Source organism: Eutrigla gurnardus, assembly GCF_963514095.1.
Source record: "Eutrigla gurnardus genome assembly, chromosome: 7".
Classification (NCBI taxonomy): Eukaryota; Metazoa; Chordata; class Actinopteri; order Perciformes; family Triglidae; genus Eutrigla; species Eutrigla gurnardus.
Genome location: NC_139921.1, coordinates 15,545,753 through 15,571,919, shown reverse-complemented (window position 1 = coordinate 15,571,919; position 26,167 = coordinate 15,545,753). Strand labels below are relative to the sequence as shown.

The following is a 26,167-nucleotide window of genomic DNA, read 5'->3' as shown; positions in this document are numbered from 1 at the left end:
CCTGTCCTCCTCCTCTCCGCTGCCCCTTCTCCTCGCTAATTTGCACGTAGCCGGCCTCCTCAGTCTATTTGCCTGCAGCACATTATTTCTATGTGATATCTTTCATCAAAATGGGTCAGTAACGGACTTTTAATGCCATAAAAACTGAAACATGAATGACGGGTTTCATTTCGGGACGCCATTCATTCTCAAATATTATCAAATGTTAATTGCTCGCCATTTAGAAAAAGCCTGAAATAATGACATCCTCTTCAGCGTTGCTGCTTTGTAAGCGAGATTCAAGGGTTCAAGATCACCAATGTCAATAATTAATTTTTCACGCCGGCAATTGGTGGATTGGCGCAGTGGATTTGCCAAAGGTATCAGGGGGGTTGGTCGGATTTCCTATCAGCAAACATGATTGTAGCTGAATATTTTGTCACTCTGATGAGAGCTATTAAATTCCTACTCTTCTCAACCGCTTTTATACAGCAAGAACGCACAACGGCCAAGAACAATGGAGAAACACTGCACCAAGACACCATTGGGAAAAGCCCCTGCTTGTCCCCTTTAGATGCAGACAATCAAAGTCCTTTCATGGGAAGTTTTGTGGGCAGCTTTGAAGTGCACTAGCAGCATAGCCTCTGTATTTCCTGCTGAAAGGGGGATGACCATTTTTGTGACAACAACATTTCCTTTAATACACTGTAACCTCCCATTCCTCAGATGCTTTGGTGCTGTCCTCTGAACATGACAAATAAAAGGATGACTTGAGAGAAAAAGAGAGAAAGAAAGCGGGGTTGACAGTAATGGGTGTGTGTGTGTGTGTGTGTGTGTGTAAAGGAACATCAGAGAAACCCAGGCAAGGTTAGTTCCCATCTGCAGCTCCATCCTTTTGTGTTTCCCCAGCTGCTTTCTTTTTTCCCTCATGCCTTTGTATTTATTCTACCCAATCCAGTTCAATGTTAGCCAGCGTTGGCTCTGTGGTTTTTCAGGCCCACCGCCTCTTTGGAGATGAAACGTGTGCCATTTACTTCTCCTTGAAAGAAGTGGCAAGAAATAAAAAAGGGATGTTATGGCTTGGGAGGGAGGGAGGGAAGAAAGAAGAACTCTGGGGATGATAGTGATTTGTTTCGATTTAATCTCCACATAGGACCCGAGTCTATTGTAGGTGAGGGGCAGACCAGACTAACCTGAGACCAAACAGTTTGAACACAAACCAAAAAAAAAAAGCTTCTTTTGAAATGAAAAGACAACAGAAAACACAAGAGTGGCAGCATCCTTAAACAGCTCTCTCCGTCCGCAGAGGCAGGAAACATTGATTTCCTTTTTAGTCCTTTTTTAACGGGGTGTCTTCCTCTGTTTAATCCCCCATCCCTCTACTCTCGGGGGATATGTGGCATTTTCTGCCAGCCAGCCAGCCCTGTGCTGCAGAGACTTATGCATCACTGTCAAAATTACTCTGATCAAAAAGAAGTGAGGGGAGGCAAGTGGGGGGAGTCTGGTCTGAGGGTCTGGTTTGATCGGCAAATGCAGAACTCTTCCCCCATTGGACGTGCCGCCTGTCAGTGGGTCTGCCTCGGTAATCCATCAGCCCCCGCCGCTGATCGATAATGTGATTGGTGGAATTCTGAGAGATATCTGGTTGTGATCTGGGTATCCTAACAGTAGAAAGGATGCCTGACTCTGAATCTTTCAGCTGGAGGATGCATAGCATCAGGAAACCCGAGGTCATTGCCTCTGTTAGCCTAACTTTCTGCACGCTCATTTGTTTGTTGGGTCAGACTTGAAATTCGGTCATATTGTAATTTACGGAATTTACTCCCCATGTTATGTTTTGTGGAGTGCATTTTCACAGAATAAAAATATTTATAATAATCTGAAATGAAAATGTTCTGCTTGTTACACAATCACCCCGAATGACAGACATACTGACCCATGTGAGACTACTAGGCGCTAGTCTGATGAATAACGGTACGGCGAGGAATCTGCACTGGAAATTATACTATATTTTACAAATATCAGTCATGGTAAATTCTTGATAAAGATCCTTTAGAAATTATGTAAATAATAGCAGGATCAAAGATAATAGGGCTTTTGTTATGTTTACTAGTAACAAAGGACTACTTTGTATTCTCTTTTTCCTCCTTTCTACTACAAACTACCATAGTATGACACTAATCCTTATCCGTCCTCTGCATTATAAGTAGGTAGGCCTTTGAGAGTACCTGATGACGTAGGTGTATAAAAGTGTAATATATTCTGTTCTGCTTGTTTTTATCATCCTTTATGTAACATGCTTTGATATGCAAATAGTCATGATGAATAACAATGTGAAATAACTGATGCCAATCAATGAGTGGCTTCCAGAAAATTATTGTGCAAAAAAGATGGCAATGCCATGTGGGGCTGACCCTGACCTCTGACCTTCCAGTAGAGTATAGCTCCTTGTAATAGTAAAAGAAGGATCCTTTAAATAAATCTTCATGTTTACATCATGATTACACACTTTTGTGGCTTTGAAAACAGATTTGTTATTACTATATCATTAGAGAAGTATGAAACAATTATGGAGAGAGTGGGTTGATGAATCAATAAAGAGACAATATTTTAGGGTAATCCACACCACATTCATACTGTACAGTGGAAGTCTGGCAGGGAGGCGGCAGCCCTCTCAGGACGGGCCCCGGCGTCGACGTCAGCCAACATTTCAGAGCGTTCAAACAAACTTTTTAGCACTGAAAACAAATTGGGCTCACCATCAAAGAGACTTTTCAAAAAGCCATTTCTCTATGCCAGTTCAAAAGAACCCTGGTTGGTAAACAGGCATGGAGAATTCACAGCGCAAAATATTGTAGGAGGTACAAACGGCTGGAGCTTCACCACAACAAAGGCAGAGGAGAAGGAGTGGAGGGGTGTAATTCATCACACACTCAACAAAAGCAAGTGTGACTGACTGTCCATGACCAAAGAAACAAAACAAAACAAAAAATCCTTATCCTTAATTGGAGAAGCTGTTTTTTTTTTTTTTCATTTCAAACCCACTCCGTCTACTCTTTTTTATTTAATTTTTTTCCCATCCCTCCAATTTCTTGCTGCTCAGTGTGCCTGGATGCCCTTGCCCTCTCCTTCTCGATCTCCCTCTCCCTTTCTCCCTTCTCTCCCTCCCACTCCCGCTGTTTCTTCCTTAAAACAATTCTGTTATTCTGGCCTCCATCTTAAATGAGGAGACGGACGGAGCAGCAGGAAGGGAGACAGAATGAAGTGAGTGGAGGCTGAAGGAAAAGACGATCGGGGAGATAAGGAGGAGAAAAAAAAACCTCCGGGTCCTTTAACGGCTTGTGAGATTTCCGAACAAATAGACAGACGAGCAGACAGAGGCCTTGCTCAGCTCCGTCCATCCACCTCGGGCGAAATCTCATTTGTCGGGAATTCAGCTGAAGACCGGAGGACAGAGAGATCGAATGAGAGCAGCAGGCTCTGGCCCACCCGTCCATCGAGCCGTCATTAGCTATGCACAAGACAAACTGCTGACACGAAGTCACACAGCATGCTGAGCAGGGACTTGTGGGTAGGTAGGAGGAATCCATCCCTCCGTCCCTCCACCTGTCTATTGACATCTCTGGCTCGCTCTCGTCTGCCTCCGGTTTTTGCAATTACAATCAAACGGCAGCATCCAGGCCCCGGAGCACTGACTGACGGCTTGGATTAACTGAGATGTGGAGAGGCCTTCGGATGCCGTGTGTGTGTGTGTGTGTGTATGCCTGTCAGCCAGTCTTCTGTTCATCTACGTGTGTATACTACAATACTTTGTATGTGCAGCATGCTTCAGAGTCAGAATTGATGTTTGAGTTTCTGTGTCTCTCCCTGTCTATCAGTGGATTCTGTCTCTACATTTGCATGTGCTCAGTATTAACGTGTAGCGTGCGTCTGTTTGTGTGAATGACGGAGAGGGAGTATGTATGAGGAGGTACATTAGCATGAATACGAGTGTGAGTAACAATGCAATTACGCATTTCAATTAAATCCCACTGTGTGGCTCATTTGTTTCTGTTGGCTGGATTTGGGAAATGTATCATCAACTGATTATTTTCTGGGAACGCACATGACTTCAAAGACTGCCATTTTGGCAGCATCTTAACAATTACAGCCAATTTAAGAGTATGCGAGATATATGATTTGCAAAATAATACACTTCCAAAAAAAAAATGCCAATTTCCATTGCCATTTTGCTGCAGGTGCTGTAGAATAATTTGCAGAAGAATCCAGATTCTATGAAGTACCAAAGTGAGACGCGGAGAAATGTCATGAAAATGACAACACGAATTTCAGGCTATGGAAAGAAAATCACAAAGCTGTCAGAAAAAGCCGAAGGAACACACACACACATGCACCCTTTGAATTAACTTCACTGCTGCACTGCCGCAATCGAGCAAGCCACGTCAAACATGCAACCAAACGGAGAACCGAAACCCTCAGAGGACGGCGAATAAAGAGCGAGGAACAAAAACACGTCAATCTGCTCTGTCCATACGAATTTGAGGTGCTTTGCTGTGTCTTCCATCGGATTGGTTCTTTAACTCTTCCTTGCTAGACGCAGACGTCATCCATCAGAGGAGACAAATGTGACATGACAGCTGCTTGGGAAGCTGCAGTGACTAAAGACAGAAAACTACTTACAGCACAGTGACAAGGGGGCCAATATATAAACCTGATATTCAACTCTACTGATGTTGTGTGCTAAAGATTATTTCAAATTATTTAAGTTTAATGCTCAATCTTCAAGAATCCACTTTTTACAATATAATCTAGAAATGTGCCAGAGTTGAATGTTGTAACTACAAATATTTTTTTATAGTAACTCATTAAAAATATTTGATTCACACACAAGGCCAACAATTAAGAAAAGCAACACTATTTTTGTGAAACAGTCGGCATCCCCCAGGGAACCATTCACAGTGATAAGGACGAAGGGGGCAGAATTGTGGCACAGGACAGCTGAAACTTAAAAAAAAATATATATAAAGACGCCGTCTTAACACCGTCCATGAATACGTTTCACACATTCACACTGTGCTTTGACATGGAAAGTCATCCTGGATGCCCTACCACCCCCCTGATGGAACATAGACCAGCTTACCAACCAAAAAGTCCTCACGCAGCTCATGAGCCAATGGCCGCTCGGCTGTGTGTGCGTGCGAGTGCGTGCGTGTGATGTAAGCACAGGGAAAGGAGAGGCGACAGCGGCATGAGGCTGATCTAATAACAGGAGTAGATGAAACGCTGTCAGATGCCGTGGCGAGCAGCTCAAACGCCAGCAACGTTTGGTAAAACACACACGTCTCCTCCCAAACAGTCTGCTTCGTTCACGCAGTATCTCACACACACACACACATTCAGACAAACACACACACGCGCGCACATTCAGACACGCACGTTTCTGCGTGATAGACAGTTTCATAGTGTCGTAGCTGAGGTGTTGGCCTATAAAAAGCAGTGCTGATATGATTTAATGGGCGAGTCTTATTATATGACTGTCGCTGGGCCAGTGTAATCTGGCTAGTGCTCCAGGCACCGCGCTGGATACACGCACTACAATACAACACAGCAGATATTATTGCTATGTGCTACATTGCTATTATAAGATAGAGCCATTTGCCACACTGATACGCCGTGTATAAGGCTGTCATTTGGGAAGGAGTGATTTATGGCTGTGAGGCATGAGAATAAAGACAGATTTTTATTCATGTGTCTTTAGAGGCCAACTTCATTGCTTTTTTGTGGGGGTTTGTGCCGCACTTATTTGTATACGGAATCAAAGGGAAATCGTCTTTTGTGCAAAACACACATAACACCATATGGGCTTTGTGTTTATGTAAGCCCTGTAGAGTCTGGACCACCCACTCAAAAACTGCACAATGACACCCTGACATTGATTCTGAATCTGCACTTAATAGAACAAGATCCCTCTGTTAGCTGTCTTCCAATTTTTGCTGGGACTAAATTGCTATTAATTATAAATAGCAGAGCAGCTGTCTTAAAATATATGACATATCTACTAGGGTATTAGACACTGAGGTGATATTGCCTCTCCTGCCACTTTTAATATCAGCACCCTGGCTCCAATCATGGCCTAATAATGGCTTCTCATAATGAGCCGTATGTGTGTATGCGTGTGTGTGCGTGTGTGTGCGTGTGCATGGAAGAGAGGCTTCAATTCCACCACTTAAAAGCCACAGATGACACCTTGTAAAAAGTTAATTTCATTTTAGACATTTACCGAATAGGGCTGTAAATTTAAGCTCTCGAGGTGTGCCGTGAAGCTATCAGCTCTGATAATTGAGATATAGAATAATTAGAGGTAAGCAATTCATTATGTGGATAAATGCAGAGCAGGTGTAAAAGTTAAAAGTTTATTTGAGAGCAGTCAGACAGAAGCGTCTGTGTTCACGTGAGCTGCTGTGGTGAGGCGTCGAGGTCGTTTTTAGTGGTCAGAAAGGGCCATTGTTCCCTGGATGTAATAACGGAGTTGGCCAGGAGATGGCGCTGTGCTAGATGCGAGCACAGAGAAGCATGTGATCAAACTCTAAACAGCAGAAGAGGGGTGCGTTCAGGAACAGCCAGCATTGCTGAATGTTCCATAATGTGATTCACACTGCTGACTTGGACAGTAATTACTTTGTAATAACATGTAGCAACACTGACAAAGAAGGAAAATCATCATAATATTCCTCTAATATTCTGATATGGACACGTGTGTGATCTCAGCAGAGTGTTTTATAGATACTTTATGTTCTGCAATACCAAGAAATTCTCAGCAATACATGTGTATAGTATGTGTCCAACAATTTATAATGGGATCATTTCTTGACAGAGGATTAAACAAGGCTTGTAGTAAATCACTTAACACGATGTGTTTCAATTCAACCACTTTGTGTAAACACAACATCACAAGAGAAGGCATCTTCAGACAGCGCAACTAGCGCTCATTAAAAGACAAGAGAACTTTTTTTTTTTGGGACTCGCCTCTCCCTTCCACGTCCCCCACATTCATTTCCCGGATCGTCCTTTTTTAAAAGTTTACAGTAAAAAGGCGACAAAAACACTTGCTGCCAGATCTTTAAATTGCTTTAATTTTCTTCCATACATGAGATTGTGTTTGGTGAGAAGAGAGGAGAAGAGTGAAGGGCTTCCACCTGACTGTATAACCCCCTTCCTGTTACTCCTCACCCTCCACATCCTGCATCCAGCCCCCTCTCTCGCCCTCCTCCTCCCCTCCCTTACCCCCTCTCCCCTCTCATGGCCTCTGTCTTAATTTCACAGGGGAATCATTTGACAGATATTGCCCTTGAAGAGGCAGCCTGTGCCTCGCCAAAGTAAGGGTGGGTGGGGGTGGCGGGCGGTTGAGAGTTGTGGGGGGTGGAAAGAGGAGAATTGAGGGGGGTTGATGGAGGAGAGGAAGCGACAGAGAGTGAGAGTGATGGGGAGAATGAAAGAGGGGGAGAGGAGGAGCGGAGGGTAAAAAGTTATTAAGTGGATGTGAAAATGCAGTGCAGCCAGAAAGGTTAAGTCTGGAATAGGAAATTAAAACTTGCATCGCTTTTGGCTTTAAATAGATTTGGTTTCATTACGGGCGCCAAGGCCAGTTAGAGTCAAATCTCTCTGGAGAGAGGGAGACAGAGGGGAGGAAAGAGAAGAGGAAGAGAGATGGTGACATGGGAAGGGAGGCAGGCGAAAGAAATGTGAACAATAGGATAAAGGAAGGGAGGCACACTATCATGCAGTTCACATTCATTTTCAATTTCCGCCTGTTTTTCCCCAAACCCCCTTCCACAGTCAAGCGAATACCAATTCTACATACCATTACTGATTTAATACTTGGAATTTAAGTGGAATCCGAGGCTGGCGTGAAGCATGAATACAAAGAATGCAAAGGGCATTGGCTAACAGGTGTGTGTAAACCTCATGACTATTTTTCTCAATCCCTCCGTTTTTATTTGCCGACGTGGCGTAATTTTTTTGGCCCTGGAACGCATGAAACCCGTTTATGCCCGCCATTCGGCTGTTTGCTTTTGTTGATTAGAATGATTAGGAAGCATGGTCCTGTTGCTTGTGCTGCATGCACCTTACACATGCCTCATATACATGAATTATATGTGGAGGTCAAAGCCATTTCCCCATTCTTACACTTTAAGCTTGTACGGCTGGCCTCGGCTTTAGTGGTTTGATGGGAGGACACATTTCATACCAACAGATACTACACACACACACACACACACACACACACACGCACGCACACGCACGCACATGCACGCGTTACACGGACTGACCCTCTTGCAGCTCTGGTTATTGCCTCTGTGGCGTCCCAGGGTGGACAGAATAGAGAGGAGCGAGATAGATTGCAATGAAAATGTGAGAAGGGTGGATGAAACAGAGAAGGGAGGAAAGATGGAGGACAGAAAGTAAAGAGGGAGTGAAGGAGAAAGAAGCAAATAAATTGTGATAAAGACGCAAAAAGGAGACCACGGGGGGAATGAAAGCATTATAGATGGACAGATAAACTTAGAGATAAGGGAGGTGTGTGTGTGTGTGTGTGTGTGTGTGTGTGTGTAGAAAGAGGTTGCGCTCTCTATAGAGATCTTTATCATTTGCCACCTCTGGCCATGCAAGTAAACAACAGCGGTAATGAAATACAAGTCGGCGCATACATGATTAAATAAGCCAGTTGAGGCGTTTCAATGCTATTTAAGTTGGTAATCGTTATGAATATTAAGGTTCAGACAACTAACGGTAGTGTAACACATGTCACAGCATGTCACCTGCAGAAAAGACAATTCAGTAAAGTTTACCAATTGTCTTACTTCAGCGTTTAGTGATACACCTGGTGTTAACTGAACTTAAATATCTGCCTAAAAATAATAGTAAATGATCTGAATCACAATTCGTGCCTTACTGCATTCACTCATTGTAACTCAATTTACTGGTAATAACATGCAATCTGTATTTGGATATGTTATCTGGGAATAATGCATGTTAATGCAACACCTGGAAGTGTTTGGCTTGAACTGTGGTCTTATCTCAGCCAGGTGTAAATGCATTCTGTCAAATGACTACATGTGTAATATGTGAAAGGCCCCTCAGCTCCACAGAGATGTATATGTTCCTTTAAGCACCAAACAACACAGACAAAGTTATCCACTAGCTGGAACATCGTGGAGCATTTAGCAGATAAAGATGATGGAGACCAAAACAATACCAGAAAGACAATAATGGTCTATATATGTAGCTATCATCTAGTGAAAACTTCAGTCTAAAAATAATCCTTGAATCAAGCTCTTATTTTAAATAAAACACTGAGAAAGAAGAACAGAGAGAGAAAGTGAGAAGAAAACAGACAATAAGCCCCAGCTCCAATGTGAAGGGAAGCCATTTTCTTTTCTGCTGCCGTCTTCCTGCCTGGCATGGACAGCAAGCACGAGAGGAATAGAAGGCGGAGAGAAGAGAAACGCTCCTCTCTGGCCTTCTCTTTCCCTCCCTGAATCTGTACACCCGATTATGAAAATGAGTAGGAACCAGTGACCCCACAGCTTTCACTGCATATTCAGGGGGAGCCGTCGACGACACATATTGGATACTAATAAAAACATAAATAAGAGGAGAGAGTGTGTGTGTGTGTGGGGGGAGGGACATTATAAGACACAACACACTCCGGCAGAAGAGCCACCACCCCCCGCTGTTCGTCTGATGAGAGAGAGAGAAAAAAAAGAGACAGGAGAGATGGAGAATAGTCCTCCAAGGCTAAAACAGGGACGCTGTCGCCTTAACAGCAGACATCATTTACTATTCATCCTCTCCAAAGAATAGGCGGTAAATACTTGAAGAGAGCGATGCGTGCAAACTAGCAGCGGCGATGCACAGCTTCACTAAAGCGTAACACACATGCCTTATTGTTTCAGCGTGTGAAAAATAAATGGCTCCCTGACATGCAGTACACCGGCGAATGTAGCAGCCGCTGCCATGCAATTAAAGATGCGTTAAGTATTTGACTGGATATCTGCTGCGAGAGTGTGAGAGTGTGTGAGCTCCCCCTCTGTCGGCGAAGTGTCTGTGTGGCGTACGGAGAGAGAGAGGGCATTACCTTGTTGTGCAAGGGTCGAGCGGACAGTTTCTGTGAGAGCGAGTGTCAGAGAGAGAGAGAGAGAGAGAGAGAGAGTGAAAAAGATGAGTGTTCAAACTTCCACCTGAGTGACCGACTGACACTTCCCACTGCGACCAAACCCAACTTTTCTTGAACGCTCCGCTATGCACGAAGCCACATAAGCAGCTGTTTAAAGGAGGGCTAACTTAGCTGCTAGCGAGCCCCACATGCACCGTGTACACCGAAGCATGTAAAGTGCAAGTTGTCAAATTCAAATTGCCGATTGCTTTTCAAAGTTGTTCTGGAACAAACTAATTCACAGCAGACTTTTTGACTTGTGACAGTGGGGGGGTAAAAATAAAGACCTCGCCAACAACGTTAACAACGGCTTTGTTCCGTGAAAGTGCACACTATCGAGACCCTGAAGCCAAAAGAGCAGAATGGAATTCAGGGTTTTCTTCTGTGACAAGTCTTCTGTCTAAAAAAGGCCTACATTTGCACATTTAAAGGACTGCTAATCCAAATATAAGGCCTTATACACGCATGGTATATTTACACAGGTGTTTTCACTCTCTTGATTGTCTTTCCTCCTAATCTGTCAGCTTTGCTGCACCTGTTGGCTGAGATAACGTACACCTTTAGCATCGTTGCTGCTACGTGTGTGTGTGTGTGTGTGTGTGATCAAGTCACTTTATTTCAGCACAGCTCATCCCAGAGGTCTAATCAGACAGAATAAGTGAAAACACCTGTGAGGAAACTCACTTACTGGTGTCTATGAGTTTGTTTTATTTGCCGAGGTCTGAAGAGTTCTGCCTCTGCTTCGTCAAAACGGGAAGAAATTGCTCGCAGTGTTGAAAAATGACATTAAAAAATGTGGACAGCCACACCTTTTCTGGGACCGGTGTCACAGTCAGTCTAACTAATCACCAACACGTTGCCAACATTTTCCAGAGGGACTATTTCTTCAGTAGAAGCATCAGCGGAGTGACATGAGAGGGTGGAGCTATGTACAGCTGAACTCTGTCGAGGACATTTGAGGCGACCACATGGTTTCAATTAGCTCTCATGAACTAAAAAACACAGTGTGAAAGGCTTTAAATTGTAAGACCAAAATATGGATTAATCCCAGACCGGACAACTCTTCTTTTGGCAACCTGCTGGCTATTAGAAAGAATGCGGGTTTAAGGCACTTCCTCATTGGCTTCAGCTTTCAGACCCAGAGGCTGCAGTCTGATTTGTCCAAACCATCACTTTTCTGTACAAACGTGTTTATTTATCAGTAATTCTCATCGACAATACCATCTTCAATAACTTTGCAATTACTATTAGTATTATTGAGCATTCATCTTTCATCTGCAGCATGGTCTAATGTTAATCTCTTTATAGATACTCAAAGGTACCTTGAGCCTTCACATTTCCCAGTATTCAAATGTGTGATTCTTCCATCACACCTGGAGGATAGTGCTGCCTCTCAATGGGCTACAGGGAGAAAATGTGTTTTGAATTCAATGGAAAATGAATCATCTTATCACGCAGGAAGGTAAAATCAGATGCTTCAGATTTGAAAAGATTGTCTTTTGATGCTACAAATATCTGCAAACCGTGTTATTTGCAGTGAACCACAAATACTCCCTTCCAACATTAGAGCAGCATTCATACCCCTCAGCATTATCACACACACACACACACACACACACACACACGCACGCACACACACACACAAGGTCAACTCTCTTCACTTAGCGAGTGCCGCTCTCATCTTTTGGCATCAAGATGAAGGCCAAAGCCAAACTCTAAGTGCACAGCTTTCCATTTAGGTCTAAAATACGACCCCCCCTCCCCGCAAGGGACGACGGCACTGTAGCAACGATAGTGCACTAAGAAATAAAATTCTGGTGAGGTAGCGTGGGCATGTGTGTGTGTGTGTGTGTGTGTGTGTGTGCGAATGTGAGAGAGAGAAAGAATAAGCAAGAGCACAGGGTAAAGACTGTACGCCGTGATGGGCTGGCTGGCTTTCAAGGCCGACTTTGTAGCCAGAGAGCTGACGCTGAGATTGTTGCTAATGTGTATGTGTGTCTCTGTATACGCCATACATTTCTGTGTGTTGTGTGAGCGTGTGTCTGCGTGTGAGTGTGTGTCTGAGCCCTCACCGCCGAATGGGGAGTGCGAGCACTTCAGCAATGACAAGTAGGTAAACAAAATCATCCGTGCAGAAAACAGAGAGACAGAGATGGACAACTACAGGGAGAAGATAAGGAAACAAGGAAGAAGGATTGGACGTTTGGAAGAAGGGATGGAGAAAGGAAAGGATGCATGACAAGCAGGAATAAAAGGAAAGATGGGGGGAAATATTGTGAATGTGTGTAAAAAAAGAACAAAAAGAGAGATGTAGATTAGGGAATAATGGAGAGAATAATGAGGAGAATCCTGCCGTGTTCTGCCTAGGGTCTAATTTTTGAAAAAATCTTTTACTACCATGCATCATGGTTTAGAAGTGAAGTAAAGTGAAATTGGAATAAAAAGAGGAAAAAGATGGAAGTAAGAAAGAGAGGATGGATGGAAGGAGGGGAAACGACAGGAACAAGAGCAAGCAACGCAGACAACAACAAGAAAATGACATAAAGCAACATGAAATAAAGGGCTAGTAACTGTTCAATATCACACTGTATAAATTATACAGGAGGCTGCTCTATTATGCATTCGCAAACCAAATGTAACCAAACCGCAATCACTCCTCCTCAGTGCCGGAGACTCATCACTTTGCATGACAGATAGCCTATACAGACAGGAACGGCATTATGGGAAATCACCTCGTGTCTCTAGGTGACCACGGCGCCTCCACGTATCCAAGCATTGTTTTCCAGCCACTCCAGCTAAATCACACCCGAGTAAGTAGTTCGTGTTCATGAATACTGACGCAGACGTGTGCATGTGTTATTATGTTTGAGCATGTTTATTTTATGTGTATGTGCAGCATGCGTTACGTGCGAGTGAGTCTTTGAACATCTGTATGTGCCTCTACCTCCCTAGCCCTATCCCCCCTCCCTGTGTTCCCTCTCCATACTGCTCTGCCATGATGAAGTCCGTCGCAGGGTCCCCGACCCAATATTCAACACCTAATAAACTAATACATCATTAATGAGAGGGAGGGAGGGAGGGAGGGAGGGAGGGAACGAGGGATGCAGAGAAAGAGAGATGCACCGAGCCCACTGCCAGGCTACAGCGAGCTATTGCTCCACAGCTCAATAGGCTTTCTAACAAGGCTCTGTCCTTGAGAGAGGCTGCATACTAAAAACTTCTCCATCGGACGCCGTGCCAAGCAAGGGGAATTCATAAACAGAGGACAGAGAGAGGGGAAGAAGGGAGGGAGGGATGGAAGGGTGGGGAGGTAAAGGAGGACACATGAGAGAGAGAGGTTCTTAGAAATGGGAGGGAGGGAGACAGAAAGGGTGAGAAAAGGGAAGATGAATCATGTTCTGCTTTAATTGTCCTTCTTTTATCTGACAGTTTGATTTAGGTCAGGCTGTCTGTCTGACTGACTCACAGTGGTGATCAATGACCGGTTTATTAGTTTGTTTGTATGACTACTTCAGGTTGTAACGCGTGTCTGTGTGCATACGTGTGTGTGTGTGTGTGTGTGTGTGTGTGTGGAAGAGAGAAATCCCATGGGTATGAGCGGTAGTAAAAAAAAAAAAAAAAGAGTGCCACTTAGCTTTACAGCATCTCCATAAAACTGAGCGAGGGACACCCTGGATGCATCCTCTCACAGGTAGACAGTGTGTTCTCACTTAGACACATCGCTGGACACACACACACACACACACACACACACACACACACACACACACACACACACACACACACCTACGCACACAAATGGCACAAATAAACAATTTTGAAAGATACAACTGAGAATCACTTCTGTCAGTTGGATGTATGCTTGCACTCACACACATGCACATACACACACATGCACACACACACAAATTGGACGCCTCTAAGCAAATATTGCCGCAGGGCTCATTTGAATAGAGATAATTGAAAATCAGACTTGTTTATCAGGCTAAATAGAATGACAGACACTCACAAAAGGAGGCAGAGAGAGCGAGCTTAGCGAGTATTAACATAATGTTCATGGCTGAATGATTTCTAGGTCCATTAGGCCAGGGAAGGACATTCGAGAAGTTCACTTTTCATAGCTGGGGCTAAATGCTGAAATATGACTTCATTTTGAGGTGTTACTTTCAAATGATGTATTGGCATTTCAATGCTGAAGGTGGTGGAGAGGGATTCGGGGAATATGCTCGATGAAATTAAAAGAAAAGAAGGAGAGAAGAGGGAAGACGCGGAGAGGGGAGGAAGGGGAGGTGGAGGATGGTTATAATGCTCAGGAGAGATTTGGGAGACTGTCCAAGACTTTCATTATCTTTGATGCAAATTATCAGACCCCATAATTAGGCCTCTCATATCACTCTCGCTCAGTTCTTCTTCTTTTTCCCTTATCGTCTTGTGATCAATGAAGCACAGTATGGGGTGGAAAGGGGTGTTGTACCCCTCTTATGGAGCGTGTGTCTCTCGGGGGGCCCATGGCGTGGCTCGACGCCTGGGCGTCCCCTTTCAGAGTAAACCCATCTCTGATTAGAGCTCATTCAATTAGTCTCCGACACACGATACACACATAACACACTTTCTCAATATGAAACCACAGCAGCTAGAAATGAAAAGTGATATTTGGTCCAAATCAAAATTCAATTTACTTAACCATATTGCATGGAATTATGCAGATAAGGCTCCCGTCAGGTTTAGCTGCACTGAGGGGAAACAAAACCGTTGAAACCTTGGAAAACGTAAGCAAAACAAAGAGAACGCGCCAAGGTTTGAACGCCAATGAGAACAGACACACTGACATCTGTAAGAGTGTCATTAAAATACATTGCCATACAAAAGAATCTCCGGTAATGTGTGTAGAACAGGATTAGGCCAATGTCCCCTCTAATTCACATCCAAATAAAGAGCCACCAAATTCCATTATCAACTGAAATCCAGTGTTCCCATCGATCGAATCACTGCAAGCTCTGAGGCAGCAAGAGCCAGAAAATACAGCAAACAGGAGAATCCTCATGCCAAAGCCCAAATTGCCTCAGGACAACCCTGAGACCATACAACACTGCCCTTGGCCTAACAAATTAGAGCTACACAAAAAGGAAAATCCCATTACCTGGAAGAAAAAAACCCCAAGAAAAGTCTTTCTCAATGCAGTCTGTAGCTTAACTGGAGATGATACTGTATCAGATAACATGACAATATACAGAAAACCAGAGATCCAGTGCTAACCTAATGCTCTAATACCATGTGTGGCAAACACTCAGAGAGTTCCTACCTTGTAATACTTACCAGCGTACCTTGTGTACCAAATGTTACCATTACCACACATCTTAATTTGACTGAAAAATAGGAAAATAATCAACATTCAAATTTGCACATTGTTGAATTTTCATATTCTTATTCTAAACTTTGTTTTTTTATTTATTGCTACAATAAACCCTTTTAACCACACCAATTTTGTGCACCGATTTCTGTTTTTATGTCATGAAGGAACCTATTAAGCTGAGTAGCAACCTCAAATTGCCATATGAGGCCAAATGTTGAAAATTCTGAATATGAGAGAATTGGTACAAGTTTTCTCAAATTGCTCACATGCTCCACTTAAGAATGAACAACTAGCTCTTGCATGAGACCCTTTTATGTCACAACACAGTGTGTGAGTGTGTGGTTGGGCTGGGGGATGGGGGGGGGTCCCCTTCTTTTCCCTGCGCTAGGTTAATGATCGAATTAGCTGTCTGCGTGGAAGAAGAAGCAGTGGGTCGTCATCTGGAGGACTTGCTGTCCCCCCCCCCCCCCCCCATTACCAATTCTCTCTGCTGATATTTATAGTTTAATACGTTAAAATATGCTGTAATCAAAACAGAATTTCAAAGGAAGTGTTCTGAATATGACAGATTCACAACACCAAAGTGCGCCAGATAAAATATACGCGTAGGCAATAAATCAAGGTAAAAAAGCACATTTATCCAAGTTAATATCCTGGCTCACTGCCCTTGTGTCAGGTACAGACATCCAAAGGTAAAAGTCAAAGTCAAGCTTCCCATTTCCCTGCTGAGATGGGGTGATTAGCACAAGGAAGAAAAATGGCAGAATGGGAAGACGAAGTGATGGTGGTCCCCATAAAGACTGGTATCCCTCTGTAACAAAGCTCACATTCATTTCAGACCTTTTTTTTTATAATAAACCTGATGCAGAATTTTAGTAATAGTAATAGTAAAGTAATAAACATTCTATTATTCTATATCAGCAGTACGGAGTAAAGCCAACCAGAAAATAAACCGGCATTAAACAGACATGAAAAAAAGTTTGTTTTTAGATACGATTAATAAAAGGCAACCCCATTTTTGCTGTGACTTATGCATTCAAGAGTATTTTAGATCTTGCGATAAGCACAAGAACACAAAGAGAAAACAAAGACATTGTTGACCTCAAAATGTCCTAACCAACAGCAATTTTTCCTTTCATTAACGAGTCTGTCCCTGGAACCACAACACATGGCGATAAGGTAGAGGACACAGGCGGGTGGAGAAATATAGAGTCAGAAAAAAAAGAAAAGAAAAGCAGAGGACAATGACACTCTACCTCCTTTGGGAATGGGAGGATGTGGGGGAGCGGAGGAGAGGAAGATGAGGAGAGGAGGAGGAGAGGGCAATTTGGTTTCCACTCTTCTCTAATCTAATATGTGTAACTGTGACTGATTCTCTGTCCTAAACCAGGACCCCAGACACAGAGAAAGGGCACCAAACTTCTCCGCTAGCCTGGGGGACATGAACCAAGGAGGGAGAGGAGTTGGAGAGGCAGCGGGAGAGGGGAGCGACAGAGTGTGTGAAGGGCAAAATAATGTGTCAGCTCTGGTGAAAAAGAGCGATAGAACCAATTCCAGAAATGGGAGAGAGAAATTCCCAAAGCTTGTGTATTATTGCCGGGATGTTGGGCAAAGCAGATATCTAATACAGTGCAGTAAATTCAGTAAAGGTGTCGGGGTGTGTGTGTGTGTGTGTGTGTGTGTGAGGAAGAGGGCCAGAGAAGCACCAATCACAAAGTGTGTGTGTGTGTCTGAAAGAGCAGTGGTTGTGGTCTTGTTTGGTGACTCCCACTGCAACAGAGCTAAGGTTAGCTATTTGTTCTTTTCACACCTCACAGGGTAAAAAAAGATATGGAAGCATTGGGGAAATTCAGCTATTAAGACTTCCCAAATCCCCCTTTTCACCGCGGGGCAATATCCAGTATGGCTAGCCCTTGCTTTGAGACACTAATACCTACCAAACTGACACAAACACACAAACACACATACAAACACACATATGGTACACACACACACAGCTACATGGCCATGCATTCTCCATTAGCTTATTGATTTTAGGGGAGAGGAAAGGTTTAGGGCAAGATATCTCTATGGGGGATGGCTCAAAAGGCAAGGTCAGCAATGCAGTGTACAAGAAACAACAAAAAAACACACACACACACACACACACACACACACACAGACACACACACGCACACACACAATTGTTGAACTGAAAGAATCCATTCATGGTATATCTACTCATGTATCTGTAAACTGAATGTGTCTTCTGGCATCTTTTATGAACAAAAACTTTTAAGGTACATTTTCACACTTTCTTCTTTTTAAAAGTGATTTCATCTGTTGGTCCCTCTTTTACTGAACACGAGGAGCTTCGGTAAAAAACAAAAACAATAGAAAAGAAAGGTCTCCATTTTTTTTTTTTTTTTTTTTTTCTGCAAGAGTGGTTGCACCAAATCCTCAAATTTCTAGAGACACAAACAAACAACAACAACACAAGTAGAGCATGCTGCTTTGGAGTCGCCCATCAAATGAAGACTCAGTAAGCAGCAGGGACAAAAAATGCTATTACATGTGCAAATATTTTTACTGTTTTTACCAGCACTGCTGCTTGTTTTTATTTCATTTTAAAGTGAACACCGTGCATACATGAACTCAATATGAACTAAAGTCTTCAAAAGCATAAAACTCAATTTTGACACCTGACCCCTCTACGACACAGTTGATACTCTACTATATCCAAAAAAAGAATAAGCAATTGATCAAAAACCAACTTGGATGGTGTGAACCTGAGGCTTTACAGGCCACTAAAGGTCCAGAGGCTCCAGAGGCTCCAGAGCCACATGTTCAGTACATGTTCTCACTAAGAAGTGAGATGTACTGTGTAGAACTTTAGAGTGAGTTTTCTGGCTGCTATTATTCTCCTTAAATGTGACTATTTTTTAACACAAATACATTGAAATAAAGGTTTTGTATCCCAACCTGAATGTAGACCCCTTTTGAAGAGAGTTTTGAAACAGCACTTATCATTGTGTGTGGAGATAAAATGCAAGAGGAAAAAAAATGAAGAAAATTATACACAGATTTGCTGGCTGGCCAAACGTTTGTTGAGTGGGTCTGGGACTCATAATCTAAGTATTTGTACATGTGGTTGAGGTTGATACAAGTGAAAGTCTTCACAATATGATCCGAATCCTGACATAACAAATTCCCATGATTCCCCTCTCCCCCACCCCTGTGCATCCCATGCATGTCATCAAAACGGATCAAATCCGAGACGTCGCCCCTGTGACACATTCACATCTCCTTCATCCACAAGTGGCCAAAATCCAACACATTCCTAATCCATGGTGGCACATGGCAGCACTATCTCGAAAGCAGCTCCCACAAATGTCCCTTACAGCCACTCTTAAAGTCTCACAATGCATTTTCAATGTCAAATTGCAGCATCATTCAGCCGTACACTTCTGAAGAGCGCAGACACGGAAGCGTTTAGGAATTTAGTGTGAATAATGTGGTGACACACACTCTAAGTAACTGCCTGTTATTGTGTGTGTGTGTGTCCCAGTGCGTGGTGCATATTCAGTGTGTCAGAGGATGAGTAGCCATGGACGTCTCTCAGATAAGGCCTGCTCTGGGGCCCTTAGAGGGACAAGCAGAGCGGGGGAAAGAACATCTGAAAAGGCACATTCTTCAGTGGCGATCAGAGGAACTCTCACAGAGCCAGCTCTCGTTTGGATCACTCTCTCTTTATCTCCTCCTTTTTTTTTTAACCCATTCCTTTTTCTTCACACACAAAGAGAAAAATAATTATTCCTACACCTACAGTTTATTTTATTTTATAGGCTTAATTTGGGGTGAAACTACTACACAACCTCTGGGTGTATGAATGTAATATAATGGGACCTAAACTTGCTGTTAGCAATGTGGCTTATTGAGTTAATGTCCTATACCTCCATGTAATAAGGATGGGCTATTTCTCTCCTAAATCATTTCTGAAATATCTGTGAGGTTTTAAAATGACAACAGACGTTTAACAGGTCCTTATTTGTTATCTAAATCCATTTAAAAGACTATAGTGATGTAAAAAACACTGACGAACTTACAAGAAATTCACTTACCTAAGTGATGAAGGCGAAGAACATCCAGTGGCAACGAAGACATGGAGGAAGAGAGAAATGCCATCATTATAATGTGATCAGCCCAATGTAACTTACTGTAATCACGCATACATTCCATAGCATATGAATATAATTATTTCCTTGCAAAAACATGCAATTCATTAATTTTACATGGTTGAAACAGGCTTTGGCATATAATTACATATATTATTCCTGGGAATGTTTCCCAACACTGGTGACATTTTACTGTATATATATATATGTATGTGTGTGTGTGTGTGTGTGTGTGTGTGTGTGTGTGTGTGTGTGTGTGTGTGTGTGTGTGTGTGTGTGTGTGTGTGTGTGTGTGTGTGTGTGTGTGTGATGTGCTCTGTGTAAGTGGTTGTTGGATCATTAGTGCTTTTGAGATTCACAGTAGATTTCACAGTCTTATAATGACTATGTTTGCACATGACAGAGTGAGAAAGAGAGGGAGCGCATTAGAGTTATTACCATAGAAACGGAGGGATGAACAGAGTGATAGAGAATAAAACGGCGAGTAATGAGTACTTAAACATGACAGGGAGGGAGGGAGGGAGGTTAAAGGAAAGGACAGAATGTGCACTGATTGGCTGTAACGTTGATGGTCACTGTTCTTGGCCAATAGCGTGACAGAGGCCCTCCACCTTTAAAGACACCTGTGTACACACACACCTTTTTCTCTCCCAACCCTGTCACACTGCCTCTCAAACTCCCCCTTTCCTCCCTTCTCCTCCCTCCATCCCCTCACCCCCTCCCTTTCTCTCCCTCCTCTTTTCAATCTCCCTGCTCTCATTTTAATTACCCAGAACGGCGGCGAAGGAGCCTGCGAGAGAAATTAAAAAGGAAAATGGAGAGCGGCGAAGAAGAAGAGGGAGGGAGGGCTGGAGTGAAAGGTAAAGAATGAGGGGAAGGGGGAGGTTTTGTAGCTTCAGATGGGATGATAAACAATCTATCGCTTTAAGTGAATTAGAATTGGAGTAGGGGGGATTTAAAATGGATGAGGAAGGAGGGCTGATTTTTATCATGATGGCAGCAAAAACAACAGCACGAGGTCAATGAGGTTGAAAGCGAGTGAAGTGGGATGCAACAGTCGATGGCAGTGTCAATTCGGCCTCTACCTTCTCCACACACACACACACACACACACACACACACACACACACACACACACACACACACACACACACACACACACACACACACACAGATATCCCTTATGGGTATTGAGGAACCGCATTTTGACATTTTCTTAAATTGTATTTCTGTGTGTGTGTGTGTGTGTGCAGAATGCAAGTGTACGCCCCTTTGCTGTGTCTCAAAGGGATGCAGTAACATGTCCTTCTTCAGTCTCCCAGGGTGAATGTGTCCCCGTTGTCACGCTGTATGTATGTGTGTGTGTGTCCCTCAGAGCTTTGCTGCTAGCCTCTGGATTTCTATCAGCACATCTGTGTTGCTGCCACTGTTAGCCAGGCGTGTTACACACACACACACAAGCGCGCGCGCACACACACACACACACACACACACACAGAGCGACAGGAAGGAAGGAAAGCAAAGCAGAAAGGGGAACGGGGACATGATTTCAAAAGCACTGAAACGAAATCCTCCAGAGTTGAGATCACAGAAACACTAAAAAAAGAAAGAGATGAAAGCGCAGTCGCTCTTTTTCTGAGCTTTTTTAACACACAAAACATCGCCCGTGCATTCATTTTTTGGAAGGTAAAAAAACCCCGCCGTCTTCTCGTTTGAAAACTCTGTTCGGCTAATACTTTATTCAGCTGGTCCTCTTCTTCTTGTGTTGGAAAATGATTTGCCGCTCTCATCCCCCTAAAGACATTTTAATAATTCTCTCACTTGCCATTCTCCCTCTTTCTCTTTCTCTCCAGTCCTGTCATTCATTCCTCCTATTTTACCCTCCCGATCCTTCATTTTCTTCCACCCTGCTGGCTGCTTCCCTCCATCATTGGTTTGTAATTTAAATATTCAGCCTTTTATTTAAGTGCAAGGACAAAGTTATTATGGCTGAATTGTCTTTCCTCGCTCCCTCTCATTCCCCCCTCCCTGCCCCCCCGTTCTCACTTTCTGGAGAGTTAGCAAGAGACAAAGTGTGACAGAGAAAGACAGAGCGAGATAATGAGTGATAGACGGAGAGAAAAGGGGTGGAGTGAGAAAGAAGGAAAGTTGCTGGACAGCGAGATAAATCCATAATGAAGGAGGGTAAGAGAAGGGGAGGAGGCGAGAAAGGTACGGTAAGTAAAGGACAAAGTGAAAACGGAAAGAGGGGGGGTGGGGAGACAGATAGAGTGGGACAAAGACAAAGAGGTTCAGAATAATATAATAGGATATGCAGAAAAAGCACACCGTTTCTTTCATTGTCAAGATTGTTGTTAACCGCTTCTAGTTACTAATACCAGACCGGAAATGTGGTGACCGAAAATGGCGTCGTTGGGACAGATTCGCCAATCGCTGCTGATTATCGTTCTAAAGAGACAGAAAAAGGTGCATGAAAAGGCAAGAGAGAGAGAGAGAGAGAGAGAGAGAGAGAGAGAGAGAGAGAGACGGTGCGAGGTAGGGTATGTATGTACACACTGCAGTGTGTTGGTTGCTCTGTCTGAACGCAGCAGGAAACTCAATGGACTGGGGTCCTTCATTATGCAGCCCAGGCACGGCTGACTGAGGAGCTGCCTGTTTAAACAGCTAAACCAAAACGCAGAGTCGACTTGTGTCAGACCGCCTGAAACGCAAATACACACACACGCGCAGGCACACACACACTAATACAACGATAAAGGCACGTAATGCATATGCTTTCATATACAAATGAACACTTCTACTTCTTTCACTCTCTCTCTCTCTCTCTCTCTCTCTCTCTCACACACACACACACACACACACACACACACACATATTCGACTGACCATTGTCCCACATGCACCAATTTTCTGGACACACACATTCTTGTAAGAGGTAAATGTAAATGAGGTAAAGCTTGCCTTGTGCTCACATCCGCATGTGAACAAGCACACACACACACACACACACTCACACACACACACTGAGACCTGAATGCAAATAGACACACACATTCACAGAGTCACGCAGACTTAAATCTCACAGTAAAGACAGCTGCGGCATCAATGATACACTTTCTTTCCTTCTCTGTTTCTTCAATTAGAGGAAGAAAAAGAGGCAGGATGAACAAGTGAAAGAACGAGAGAATAAGAGAAGGAGAGAGACTGCATGTCGGAAAGCAGATGTAAAGCTCTTATTGTGAAGGAGGCGCCGGACATCATTAGGAAGCATATGACCTGTTGTGTCAGCATTAACACTAACCCTGTCCATGCGTCTGTCTGTCAGTCTGTCACAAGATTTAGATTTAGCTGCAAGTTGACCTCTTTGAGATATGCTTTAAACAAAAGTTTCTATTTAGTTTTTGGAATAAACAACGGCCCTGCAGTCCATGTTGCTAATAATATCCTGTGATGGCCTGAGCACTGTGTAGACAGCCAAGCATCTATTCTGATACTACTAGTACTTTTCACCTGTCAGTTAAGCAGGAACAACGTCCTGCAGGTTTCCTGCATTGCCTCATCCCTCCAGACAAGCAACAGCTGGGAGTCAGACAGTGTTGACAAGGATGTGATCCCTCACCAGTTTCATCTAAACAAGCACTGTGGTGAGAGAAGTCTTGGCCAAGTTAGAATCACTACTGTGTACTTAATATGATAATTGAAATACTTTCTTACTTGAAATACTGACATATATATATATATATATATATATATATATATATATATATATATATATATATATATATATATATATAAAAAGGGACATTTCATGGGCATTTCAGGGCTTCCACTAAAGCATGTTTACCTGCTTTAATGTTAAAAAGCACAATTTTCCTTTTCTTGAAGCCCCCTCCTGATAAAGGCAAATCTGAATCTGCTTGCAAAGAAAAATGCGGTGCACCTTTGCAAAGTTCTCAACTTGTGGGTGGAGATACTCAGATGGGGGGCGGTGTATTCTAATGAGGCTGCATGTGACATAGGTAGAGAGACCGGACTCCGAATGGCTTGTTGAATCACATGTTTTCTGATCTAGGCAGCCCACAAAAAAGGGACTGGGATCTCTTAGTTCACAGTCACCAACCCAAATGTATGTGCACAAGCAATGAGAAAGTGATTTCTTCATTACATATTCCCAACAAAGCTCTGATACAGTCAAATCTATCTTTTAAATTGAATTCATCTGAAGTTGTACACTGTAATTAATACACAGCTTTGCTATTCACAGAAAGATAAATATTCATTTAGCTATACATCTACCTATAATTACATAAAAATATACTCTTGCATGTCTATAAATATCTATCATCCTTGAGTACATTGCTAATAATATTCCAATTGAACGTTCTACGTCAAAGTTGTCAAAAGTAATTTCCAAACATAATAAAAGACATCATCGGAAGACAAATTTATTCCAATGGATTAAAAAAAAAAAGAAGATCCTTCTGTCTTGTTTACATATCCTAATCCCTTAGAAATAGCAGGCGGTGCGGCTGTGGTTCGGTATGTCTCTGGGCTGGCGGATGCGTCTAATGAGCGATCCTTCCCTTCCAGCACTCCCAGTATCAAACGTCTCCTTCCACCCCAGTCGTTTACCCGCGGACTGATCTCTAGGAAGTCGATGCTGCTGCTTGTTCCAGCTACTTCGGCTTCAAACGCCGACGTGCCTTTTGGGGCTGCGCACATATCTGCTCTCTTCCTCTTCCTCTTCCTCTCCTTCTCCTCCTATCTTTCCCTCCTTTGTGTTGCCCCTTTTCAAGTCTTCCCAAGCGTCTGCGAGTCTTTGTCTTCTCCCGCTTTCTTCTTTCAAGTCAAGACAGGTGGGAACAAACAGCCTCGCAGTTCCTCTCCTTTTTTATCCACTTTCTTGCTTTCTTTCTTTCTGTGGCTTCTCTCTCTTCCCTCTCTCTCTCTCTGTATCTCTCCGTTTCTCCAAATTGAGTTGAGAGAAATCATTGATCTACCATTTTGGAAGGAGGGAAGTCAGCTTTGGTGTATTTTTAACACACAAACAAACACACAGCCTCGTGGATTTGGCCTACTGTACACTATGTACAAACATCCTGGTACACAAACAAATACTGATATTAAAACATACATACCTCATCACACGACAGACACACACACAATCACACAGGTGCAAACACGATGATACTGCTACAGAGGAGAGCAGCGTATCTGGGCCACAGCTACTAGTGAGGACATGACCTTGGTATGCTTTTCGAGGAACTCTGGATATATTAGCAAAGCGTAGTTTCAATCTACAATAGAAAGTTATTAACAGTGGGATTTTTAAACGCCGAAACCGATTGGCTCCGTTTAAAAGTCATTCCTGGGCATGTGCACAAGAATAATGGGTGTGTATCCAAGCTGTTGGTTTTGTTATAACAAGCTAGTTCTAGTTGGAGGGCTCCTCAGCATGGTGGTGTTCTTCATAATGCAACCACAGTATCATCATGTGTAAAGGCACTTATATTATTATTATTATAATTATTATTATTATATCATTAAATTATGATTGTTTATTTGATTATTGGCCTATTTATCTGTCCTGCTGTCTTCCAATCAATGCAGTTTATCATTATCAGATTAGGAAGTCTTTCATATGTAAAAAAAAGCAATAACAAATGGCACATATAGATATATTTTTAAGATCAGTCCAGTTTAATGTAAGTTTGGCTAATAAATCATATGTAATCAGATTGCTTTCATTCTGTGGAATGAAATGGCTTGTGGACTAGGGTCTTTCTTGACCAGGGTCTTTCTTGTAAAAGAGATCTTGATCTCAGTGAGACTTCCTGAATAAATAAAGCTTAGCTACAGTTACCAACAGTGCCGTGTAGCTGCTGTTACATTTCAGTCATGGGTTATTATCAACCCAGTGTGATTGCACTTAAACAGACCTGGTCATTGGGTCTCTATTTTTAATACAATGTCAAAATGTTGGATTTTGCTCAAATAACAACACTGGATGGCCTTATTTGTGTGAAACTCCGATCAGCACCTCTTGCCGAACACTGCAACTGGTATGACAATAGCAAACCAAAAAGTCAGCCACATTTCATGGTCAGGAAAAAAAGCATCATGTCAAAGGACAGCTTCTGCTCGTCTTTGCAATACTACAAACATTTTTTTCTACTTTTAAGACCCGAAAATACAATAGTGTCAGAGAAATAGATTCATAAATGAATAAATACAATGGTTTCCCCTTCAGACGGCAGAGCGGAGAAACCTTTTAGAAAAACGGCATTTCAAACGTGAAACTCTGGGACATACTGCATTTAATAATAAAACAAAACTATGAAAAAACAAACTATAATTGAACAGTGAGTGGTCAAAGAGCAGTGACAGCCCTACAGGAGGAAAGAGCCAAGTTAATTTATGAGCAAAAATCCTATTAGCATGTGTCTAGTGGCATAAAGCCATCAGA

General features: G+C 42.9%; 1 protein-coding gene across 11 annotated transcripts in view; it reads right to left on the bottom strand.

The window, feature by feature from the left end:
- Window positions 1–26,167, bottom strand: part of LOC311016438 (AT-rich interactive domain-containing protein 1B-like) — a 159,786-nt gene that overhangs the window by 58,456 nt on the left and 75,163 nt on the right. For 7 of the 11 annotated variants that reach the window (XM_084014115.1, XM_084014116.1, XM_084014117.1 and 4 more), the window contains exon 5: window positions 10,118–10,147. The exons of the other annotated variants lie outside the window; for them this stretch is intronic. In XM_084014115.1, coding sequence (XP_083870241.1) covers window positions 10,118–10,147 — 30 coding nt within the window. The remainder of the gene's footprint in view (window positions 1–10,117; window positions 10,148–26,167) is intronic. 11 annotated transcript variants of the gene reach the window in all.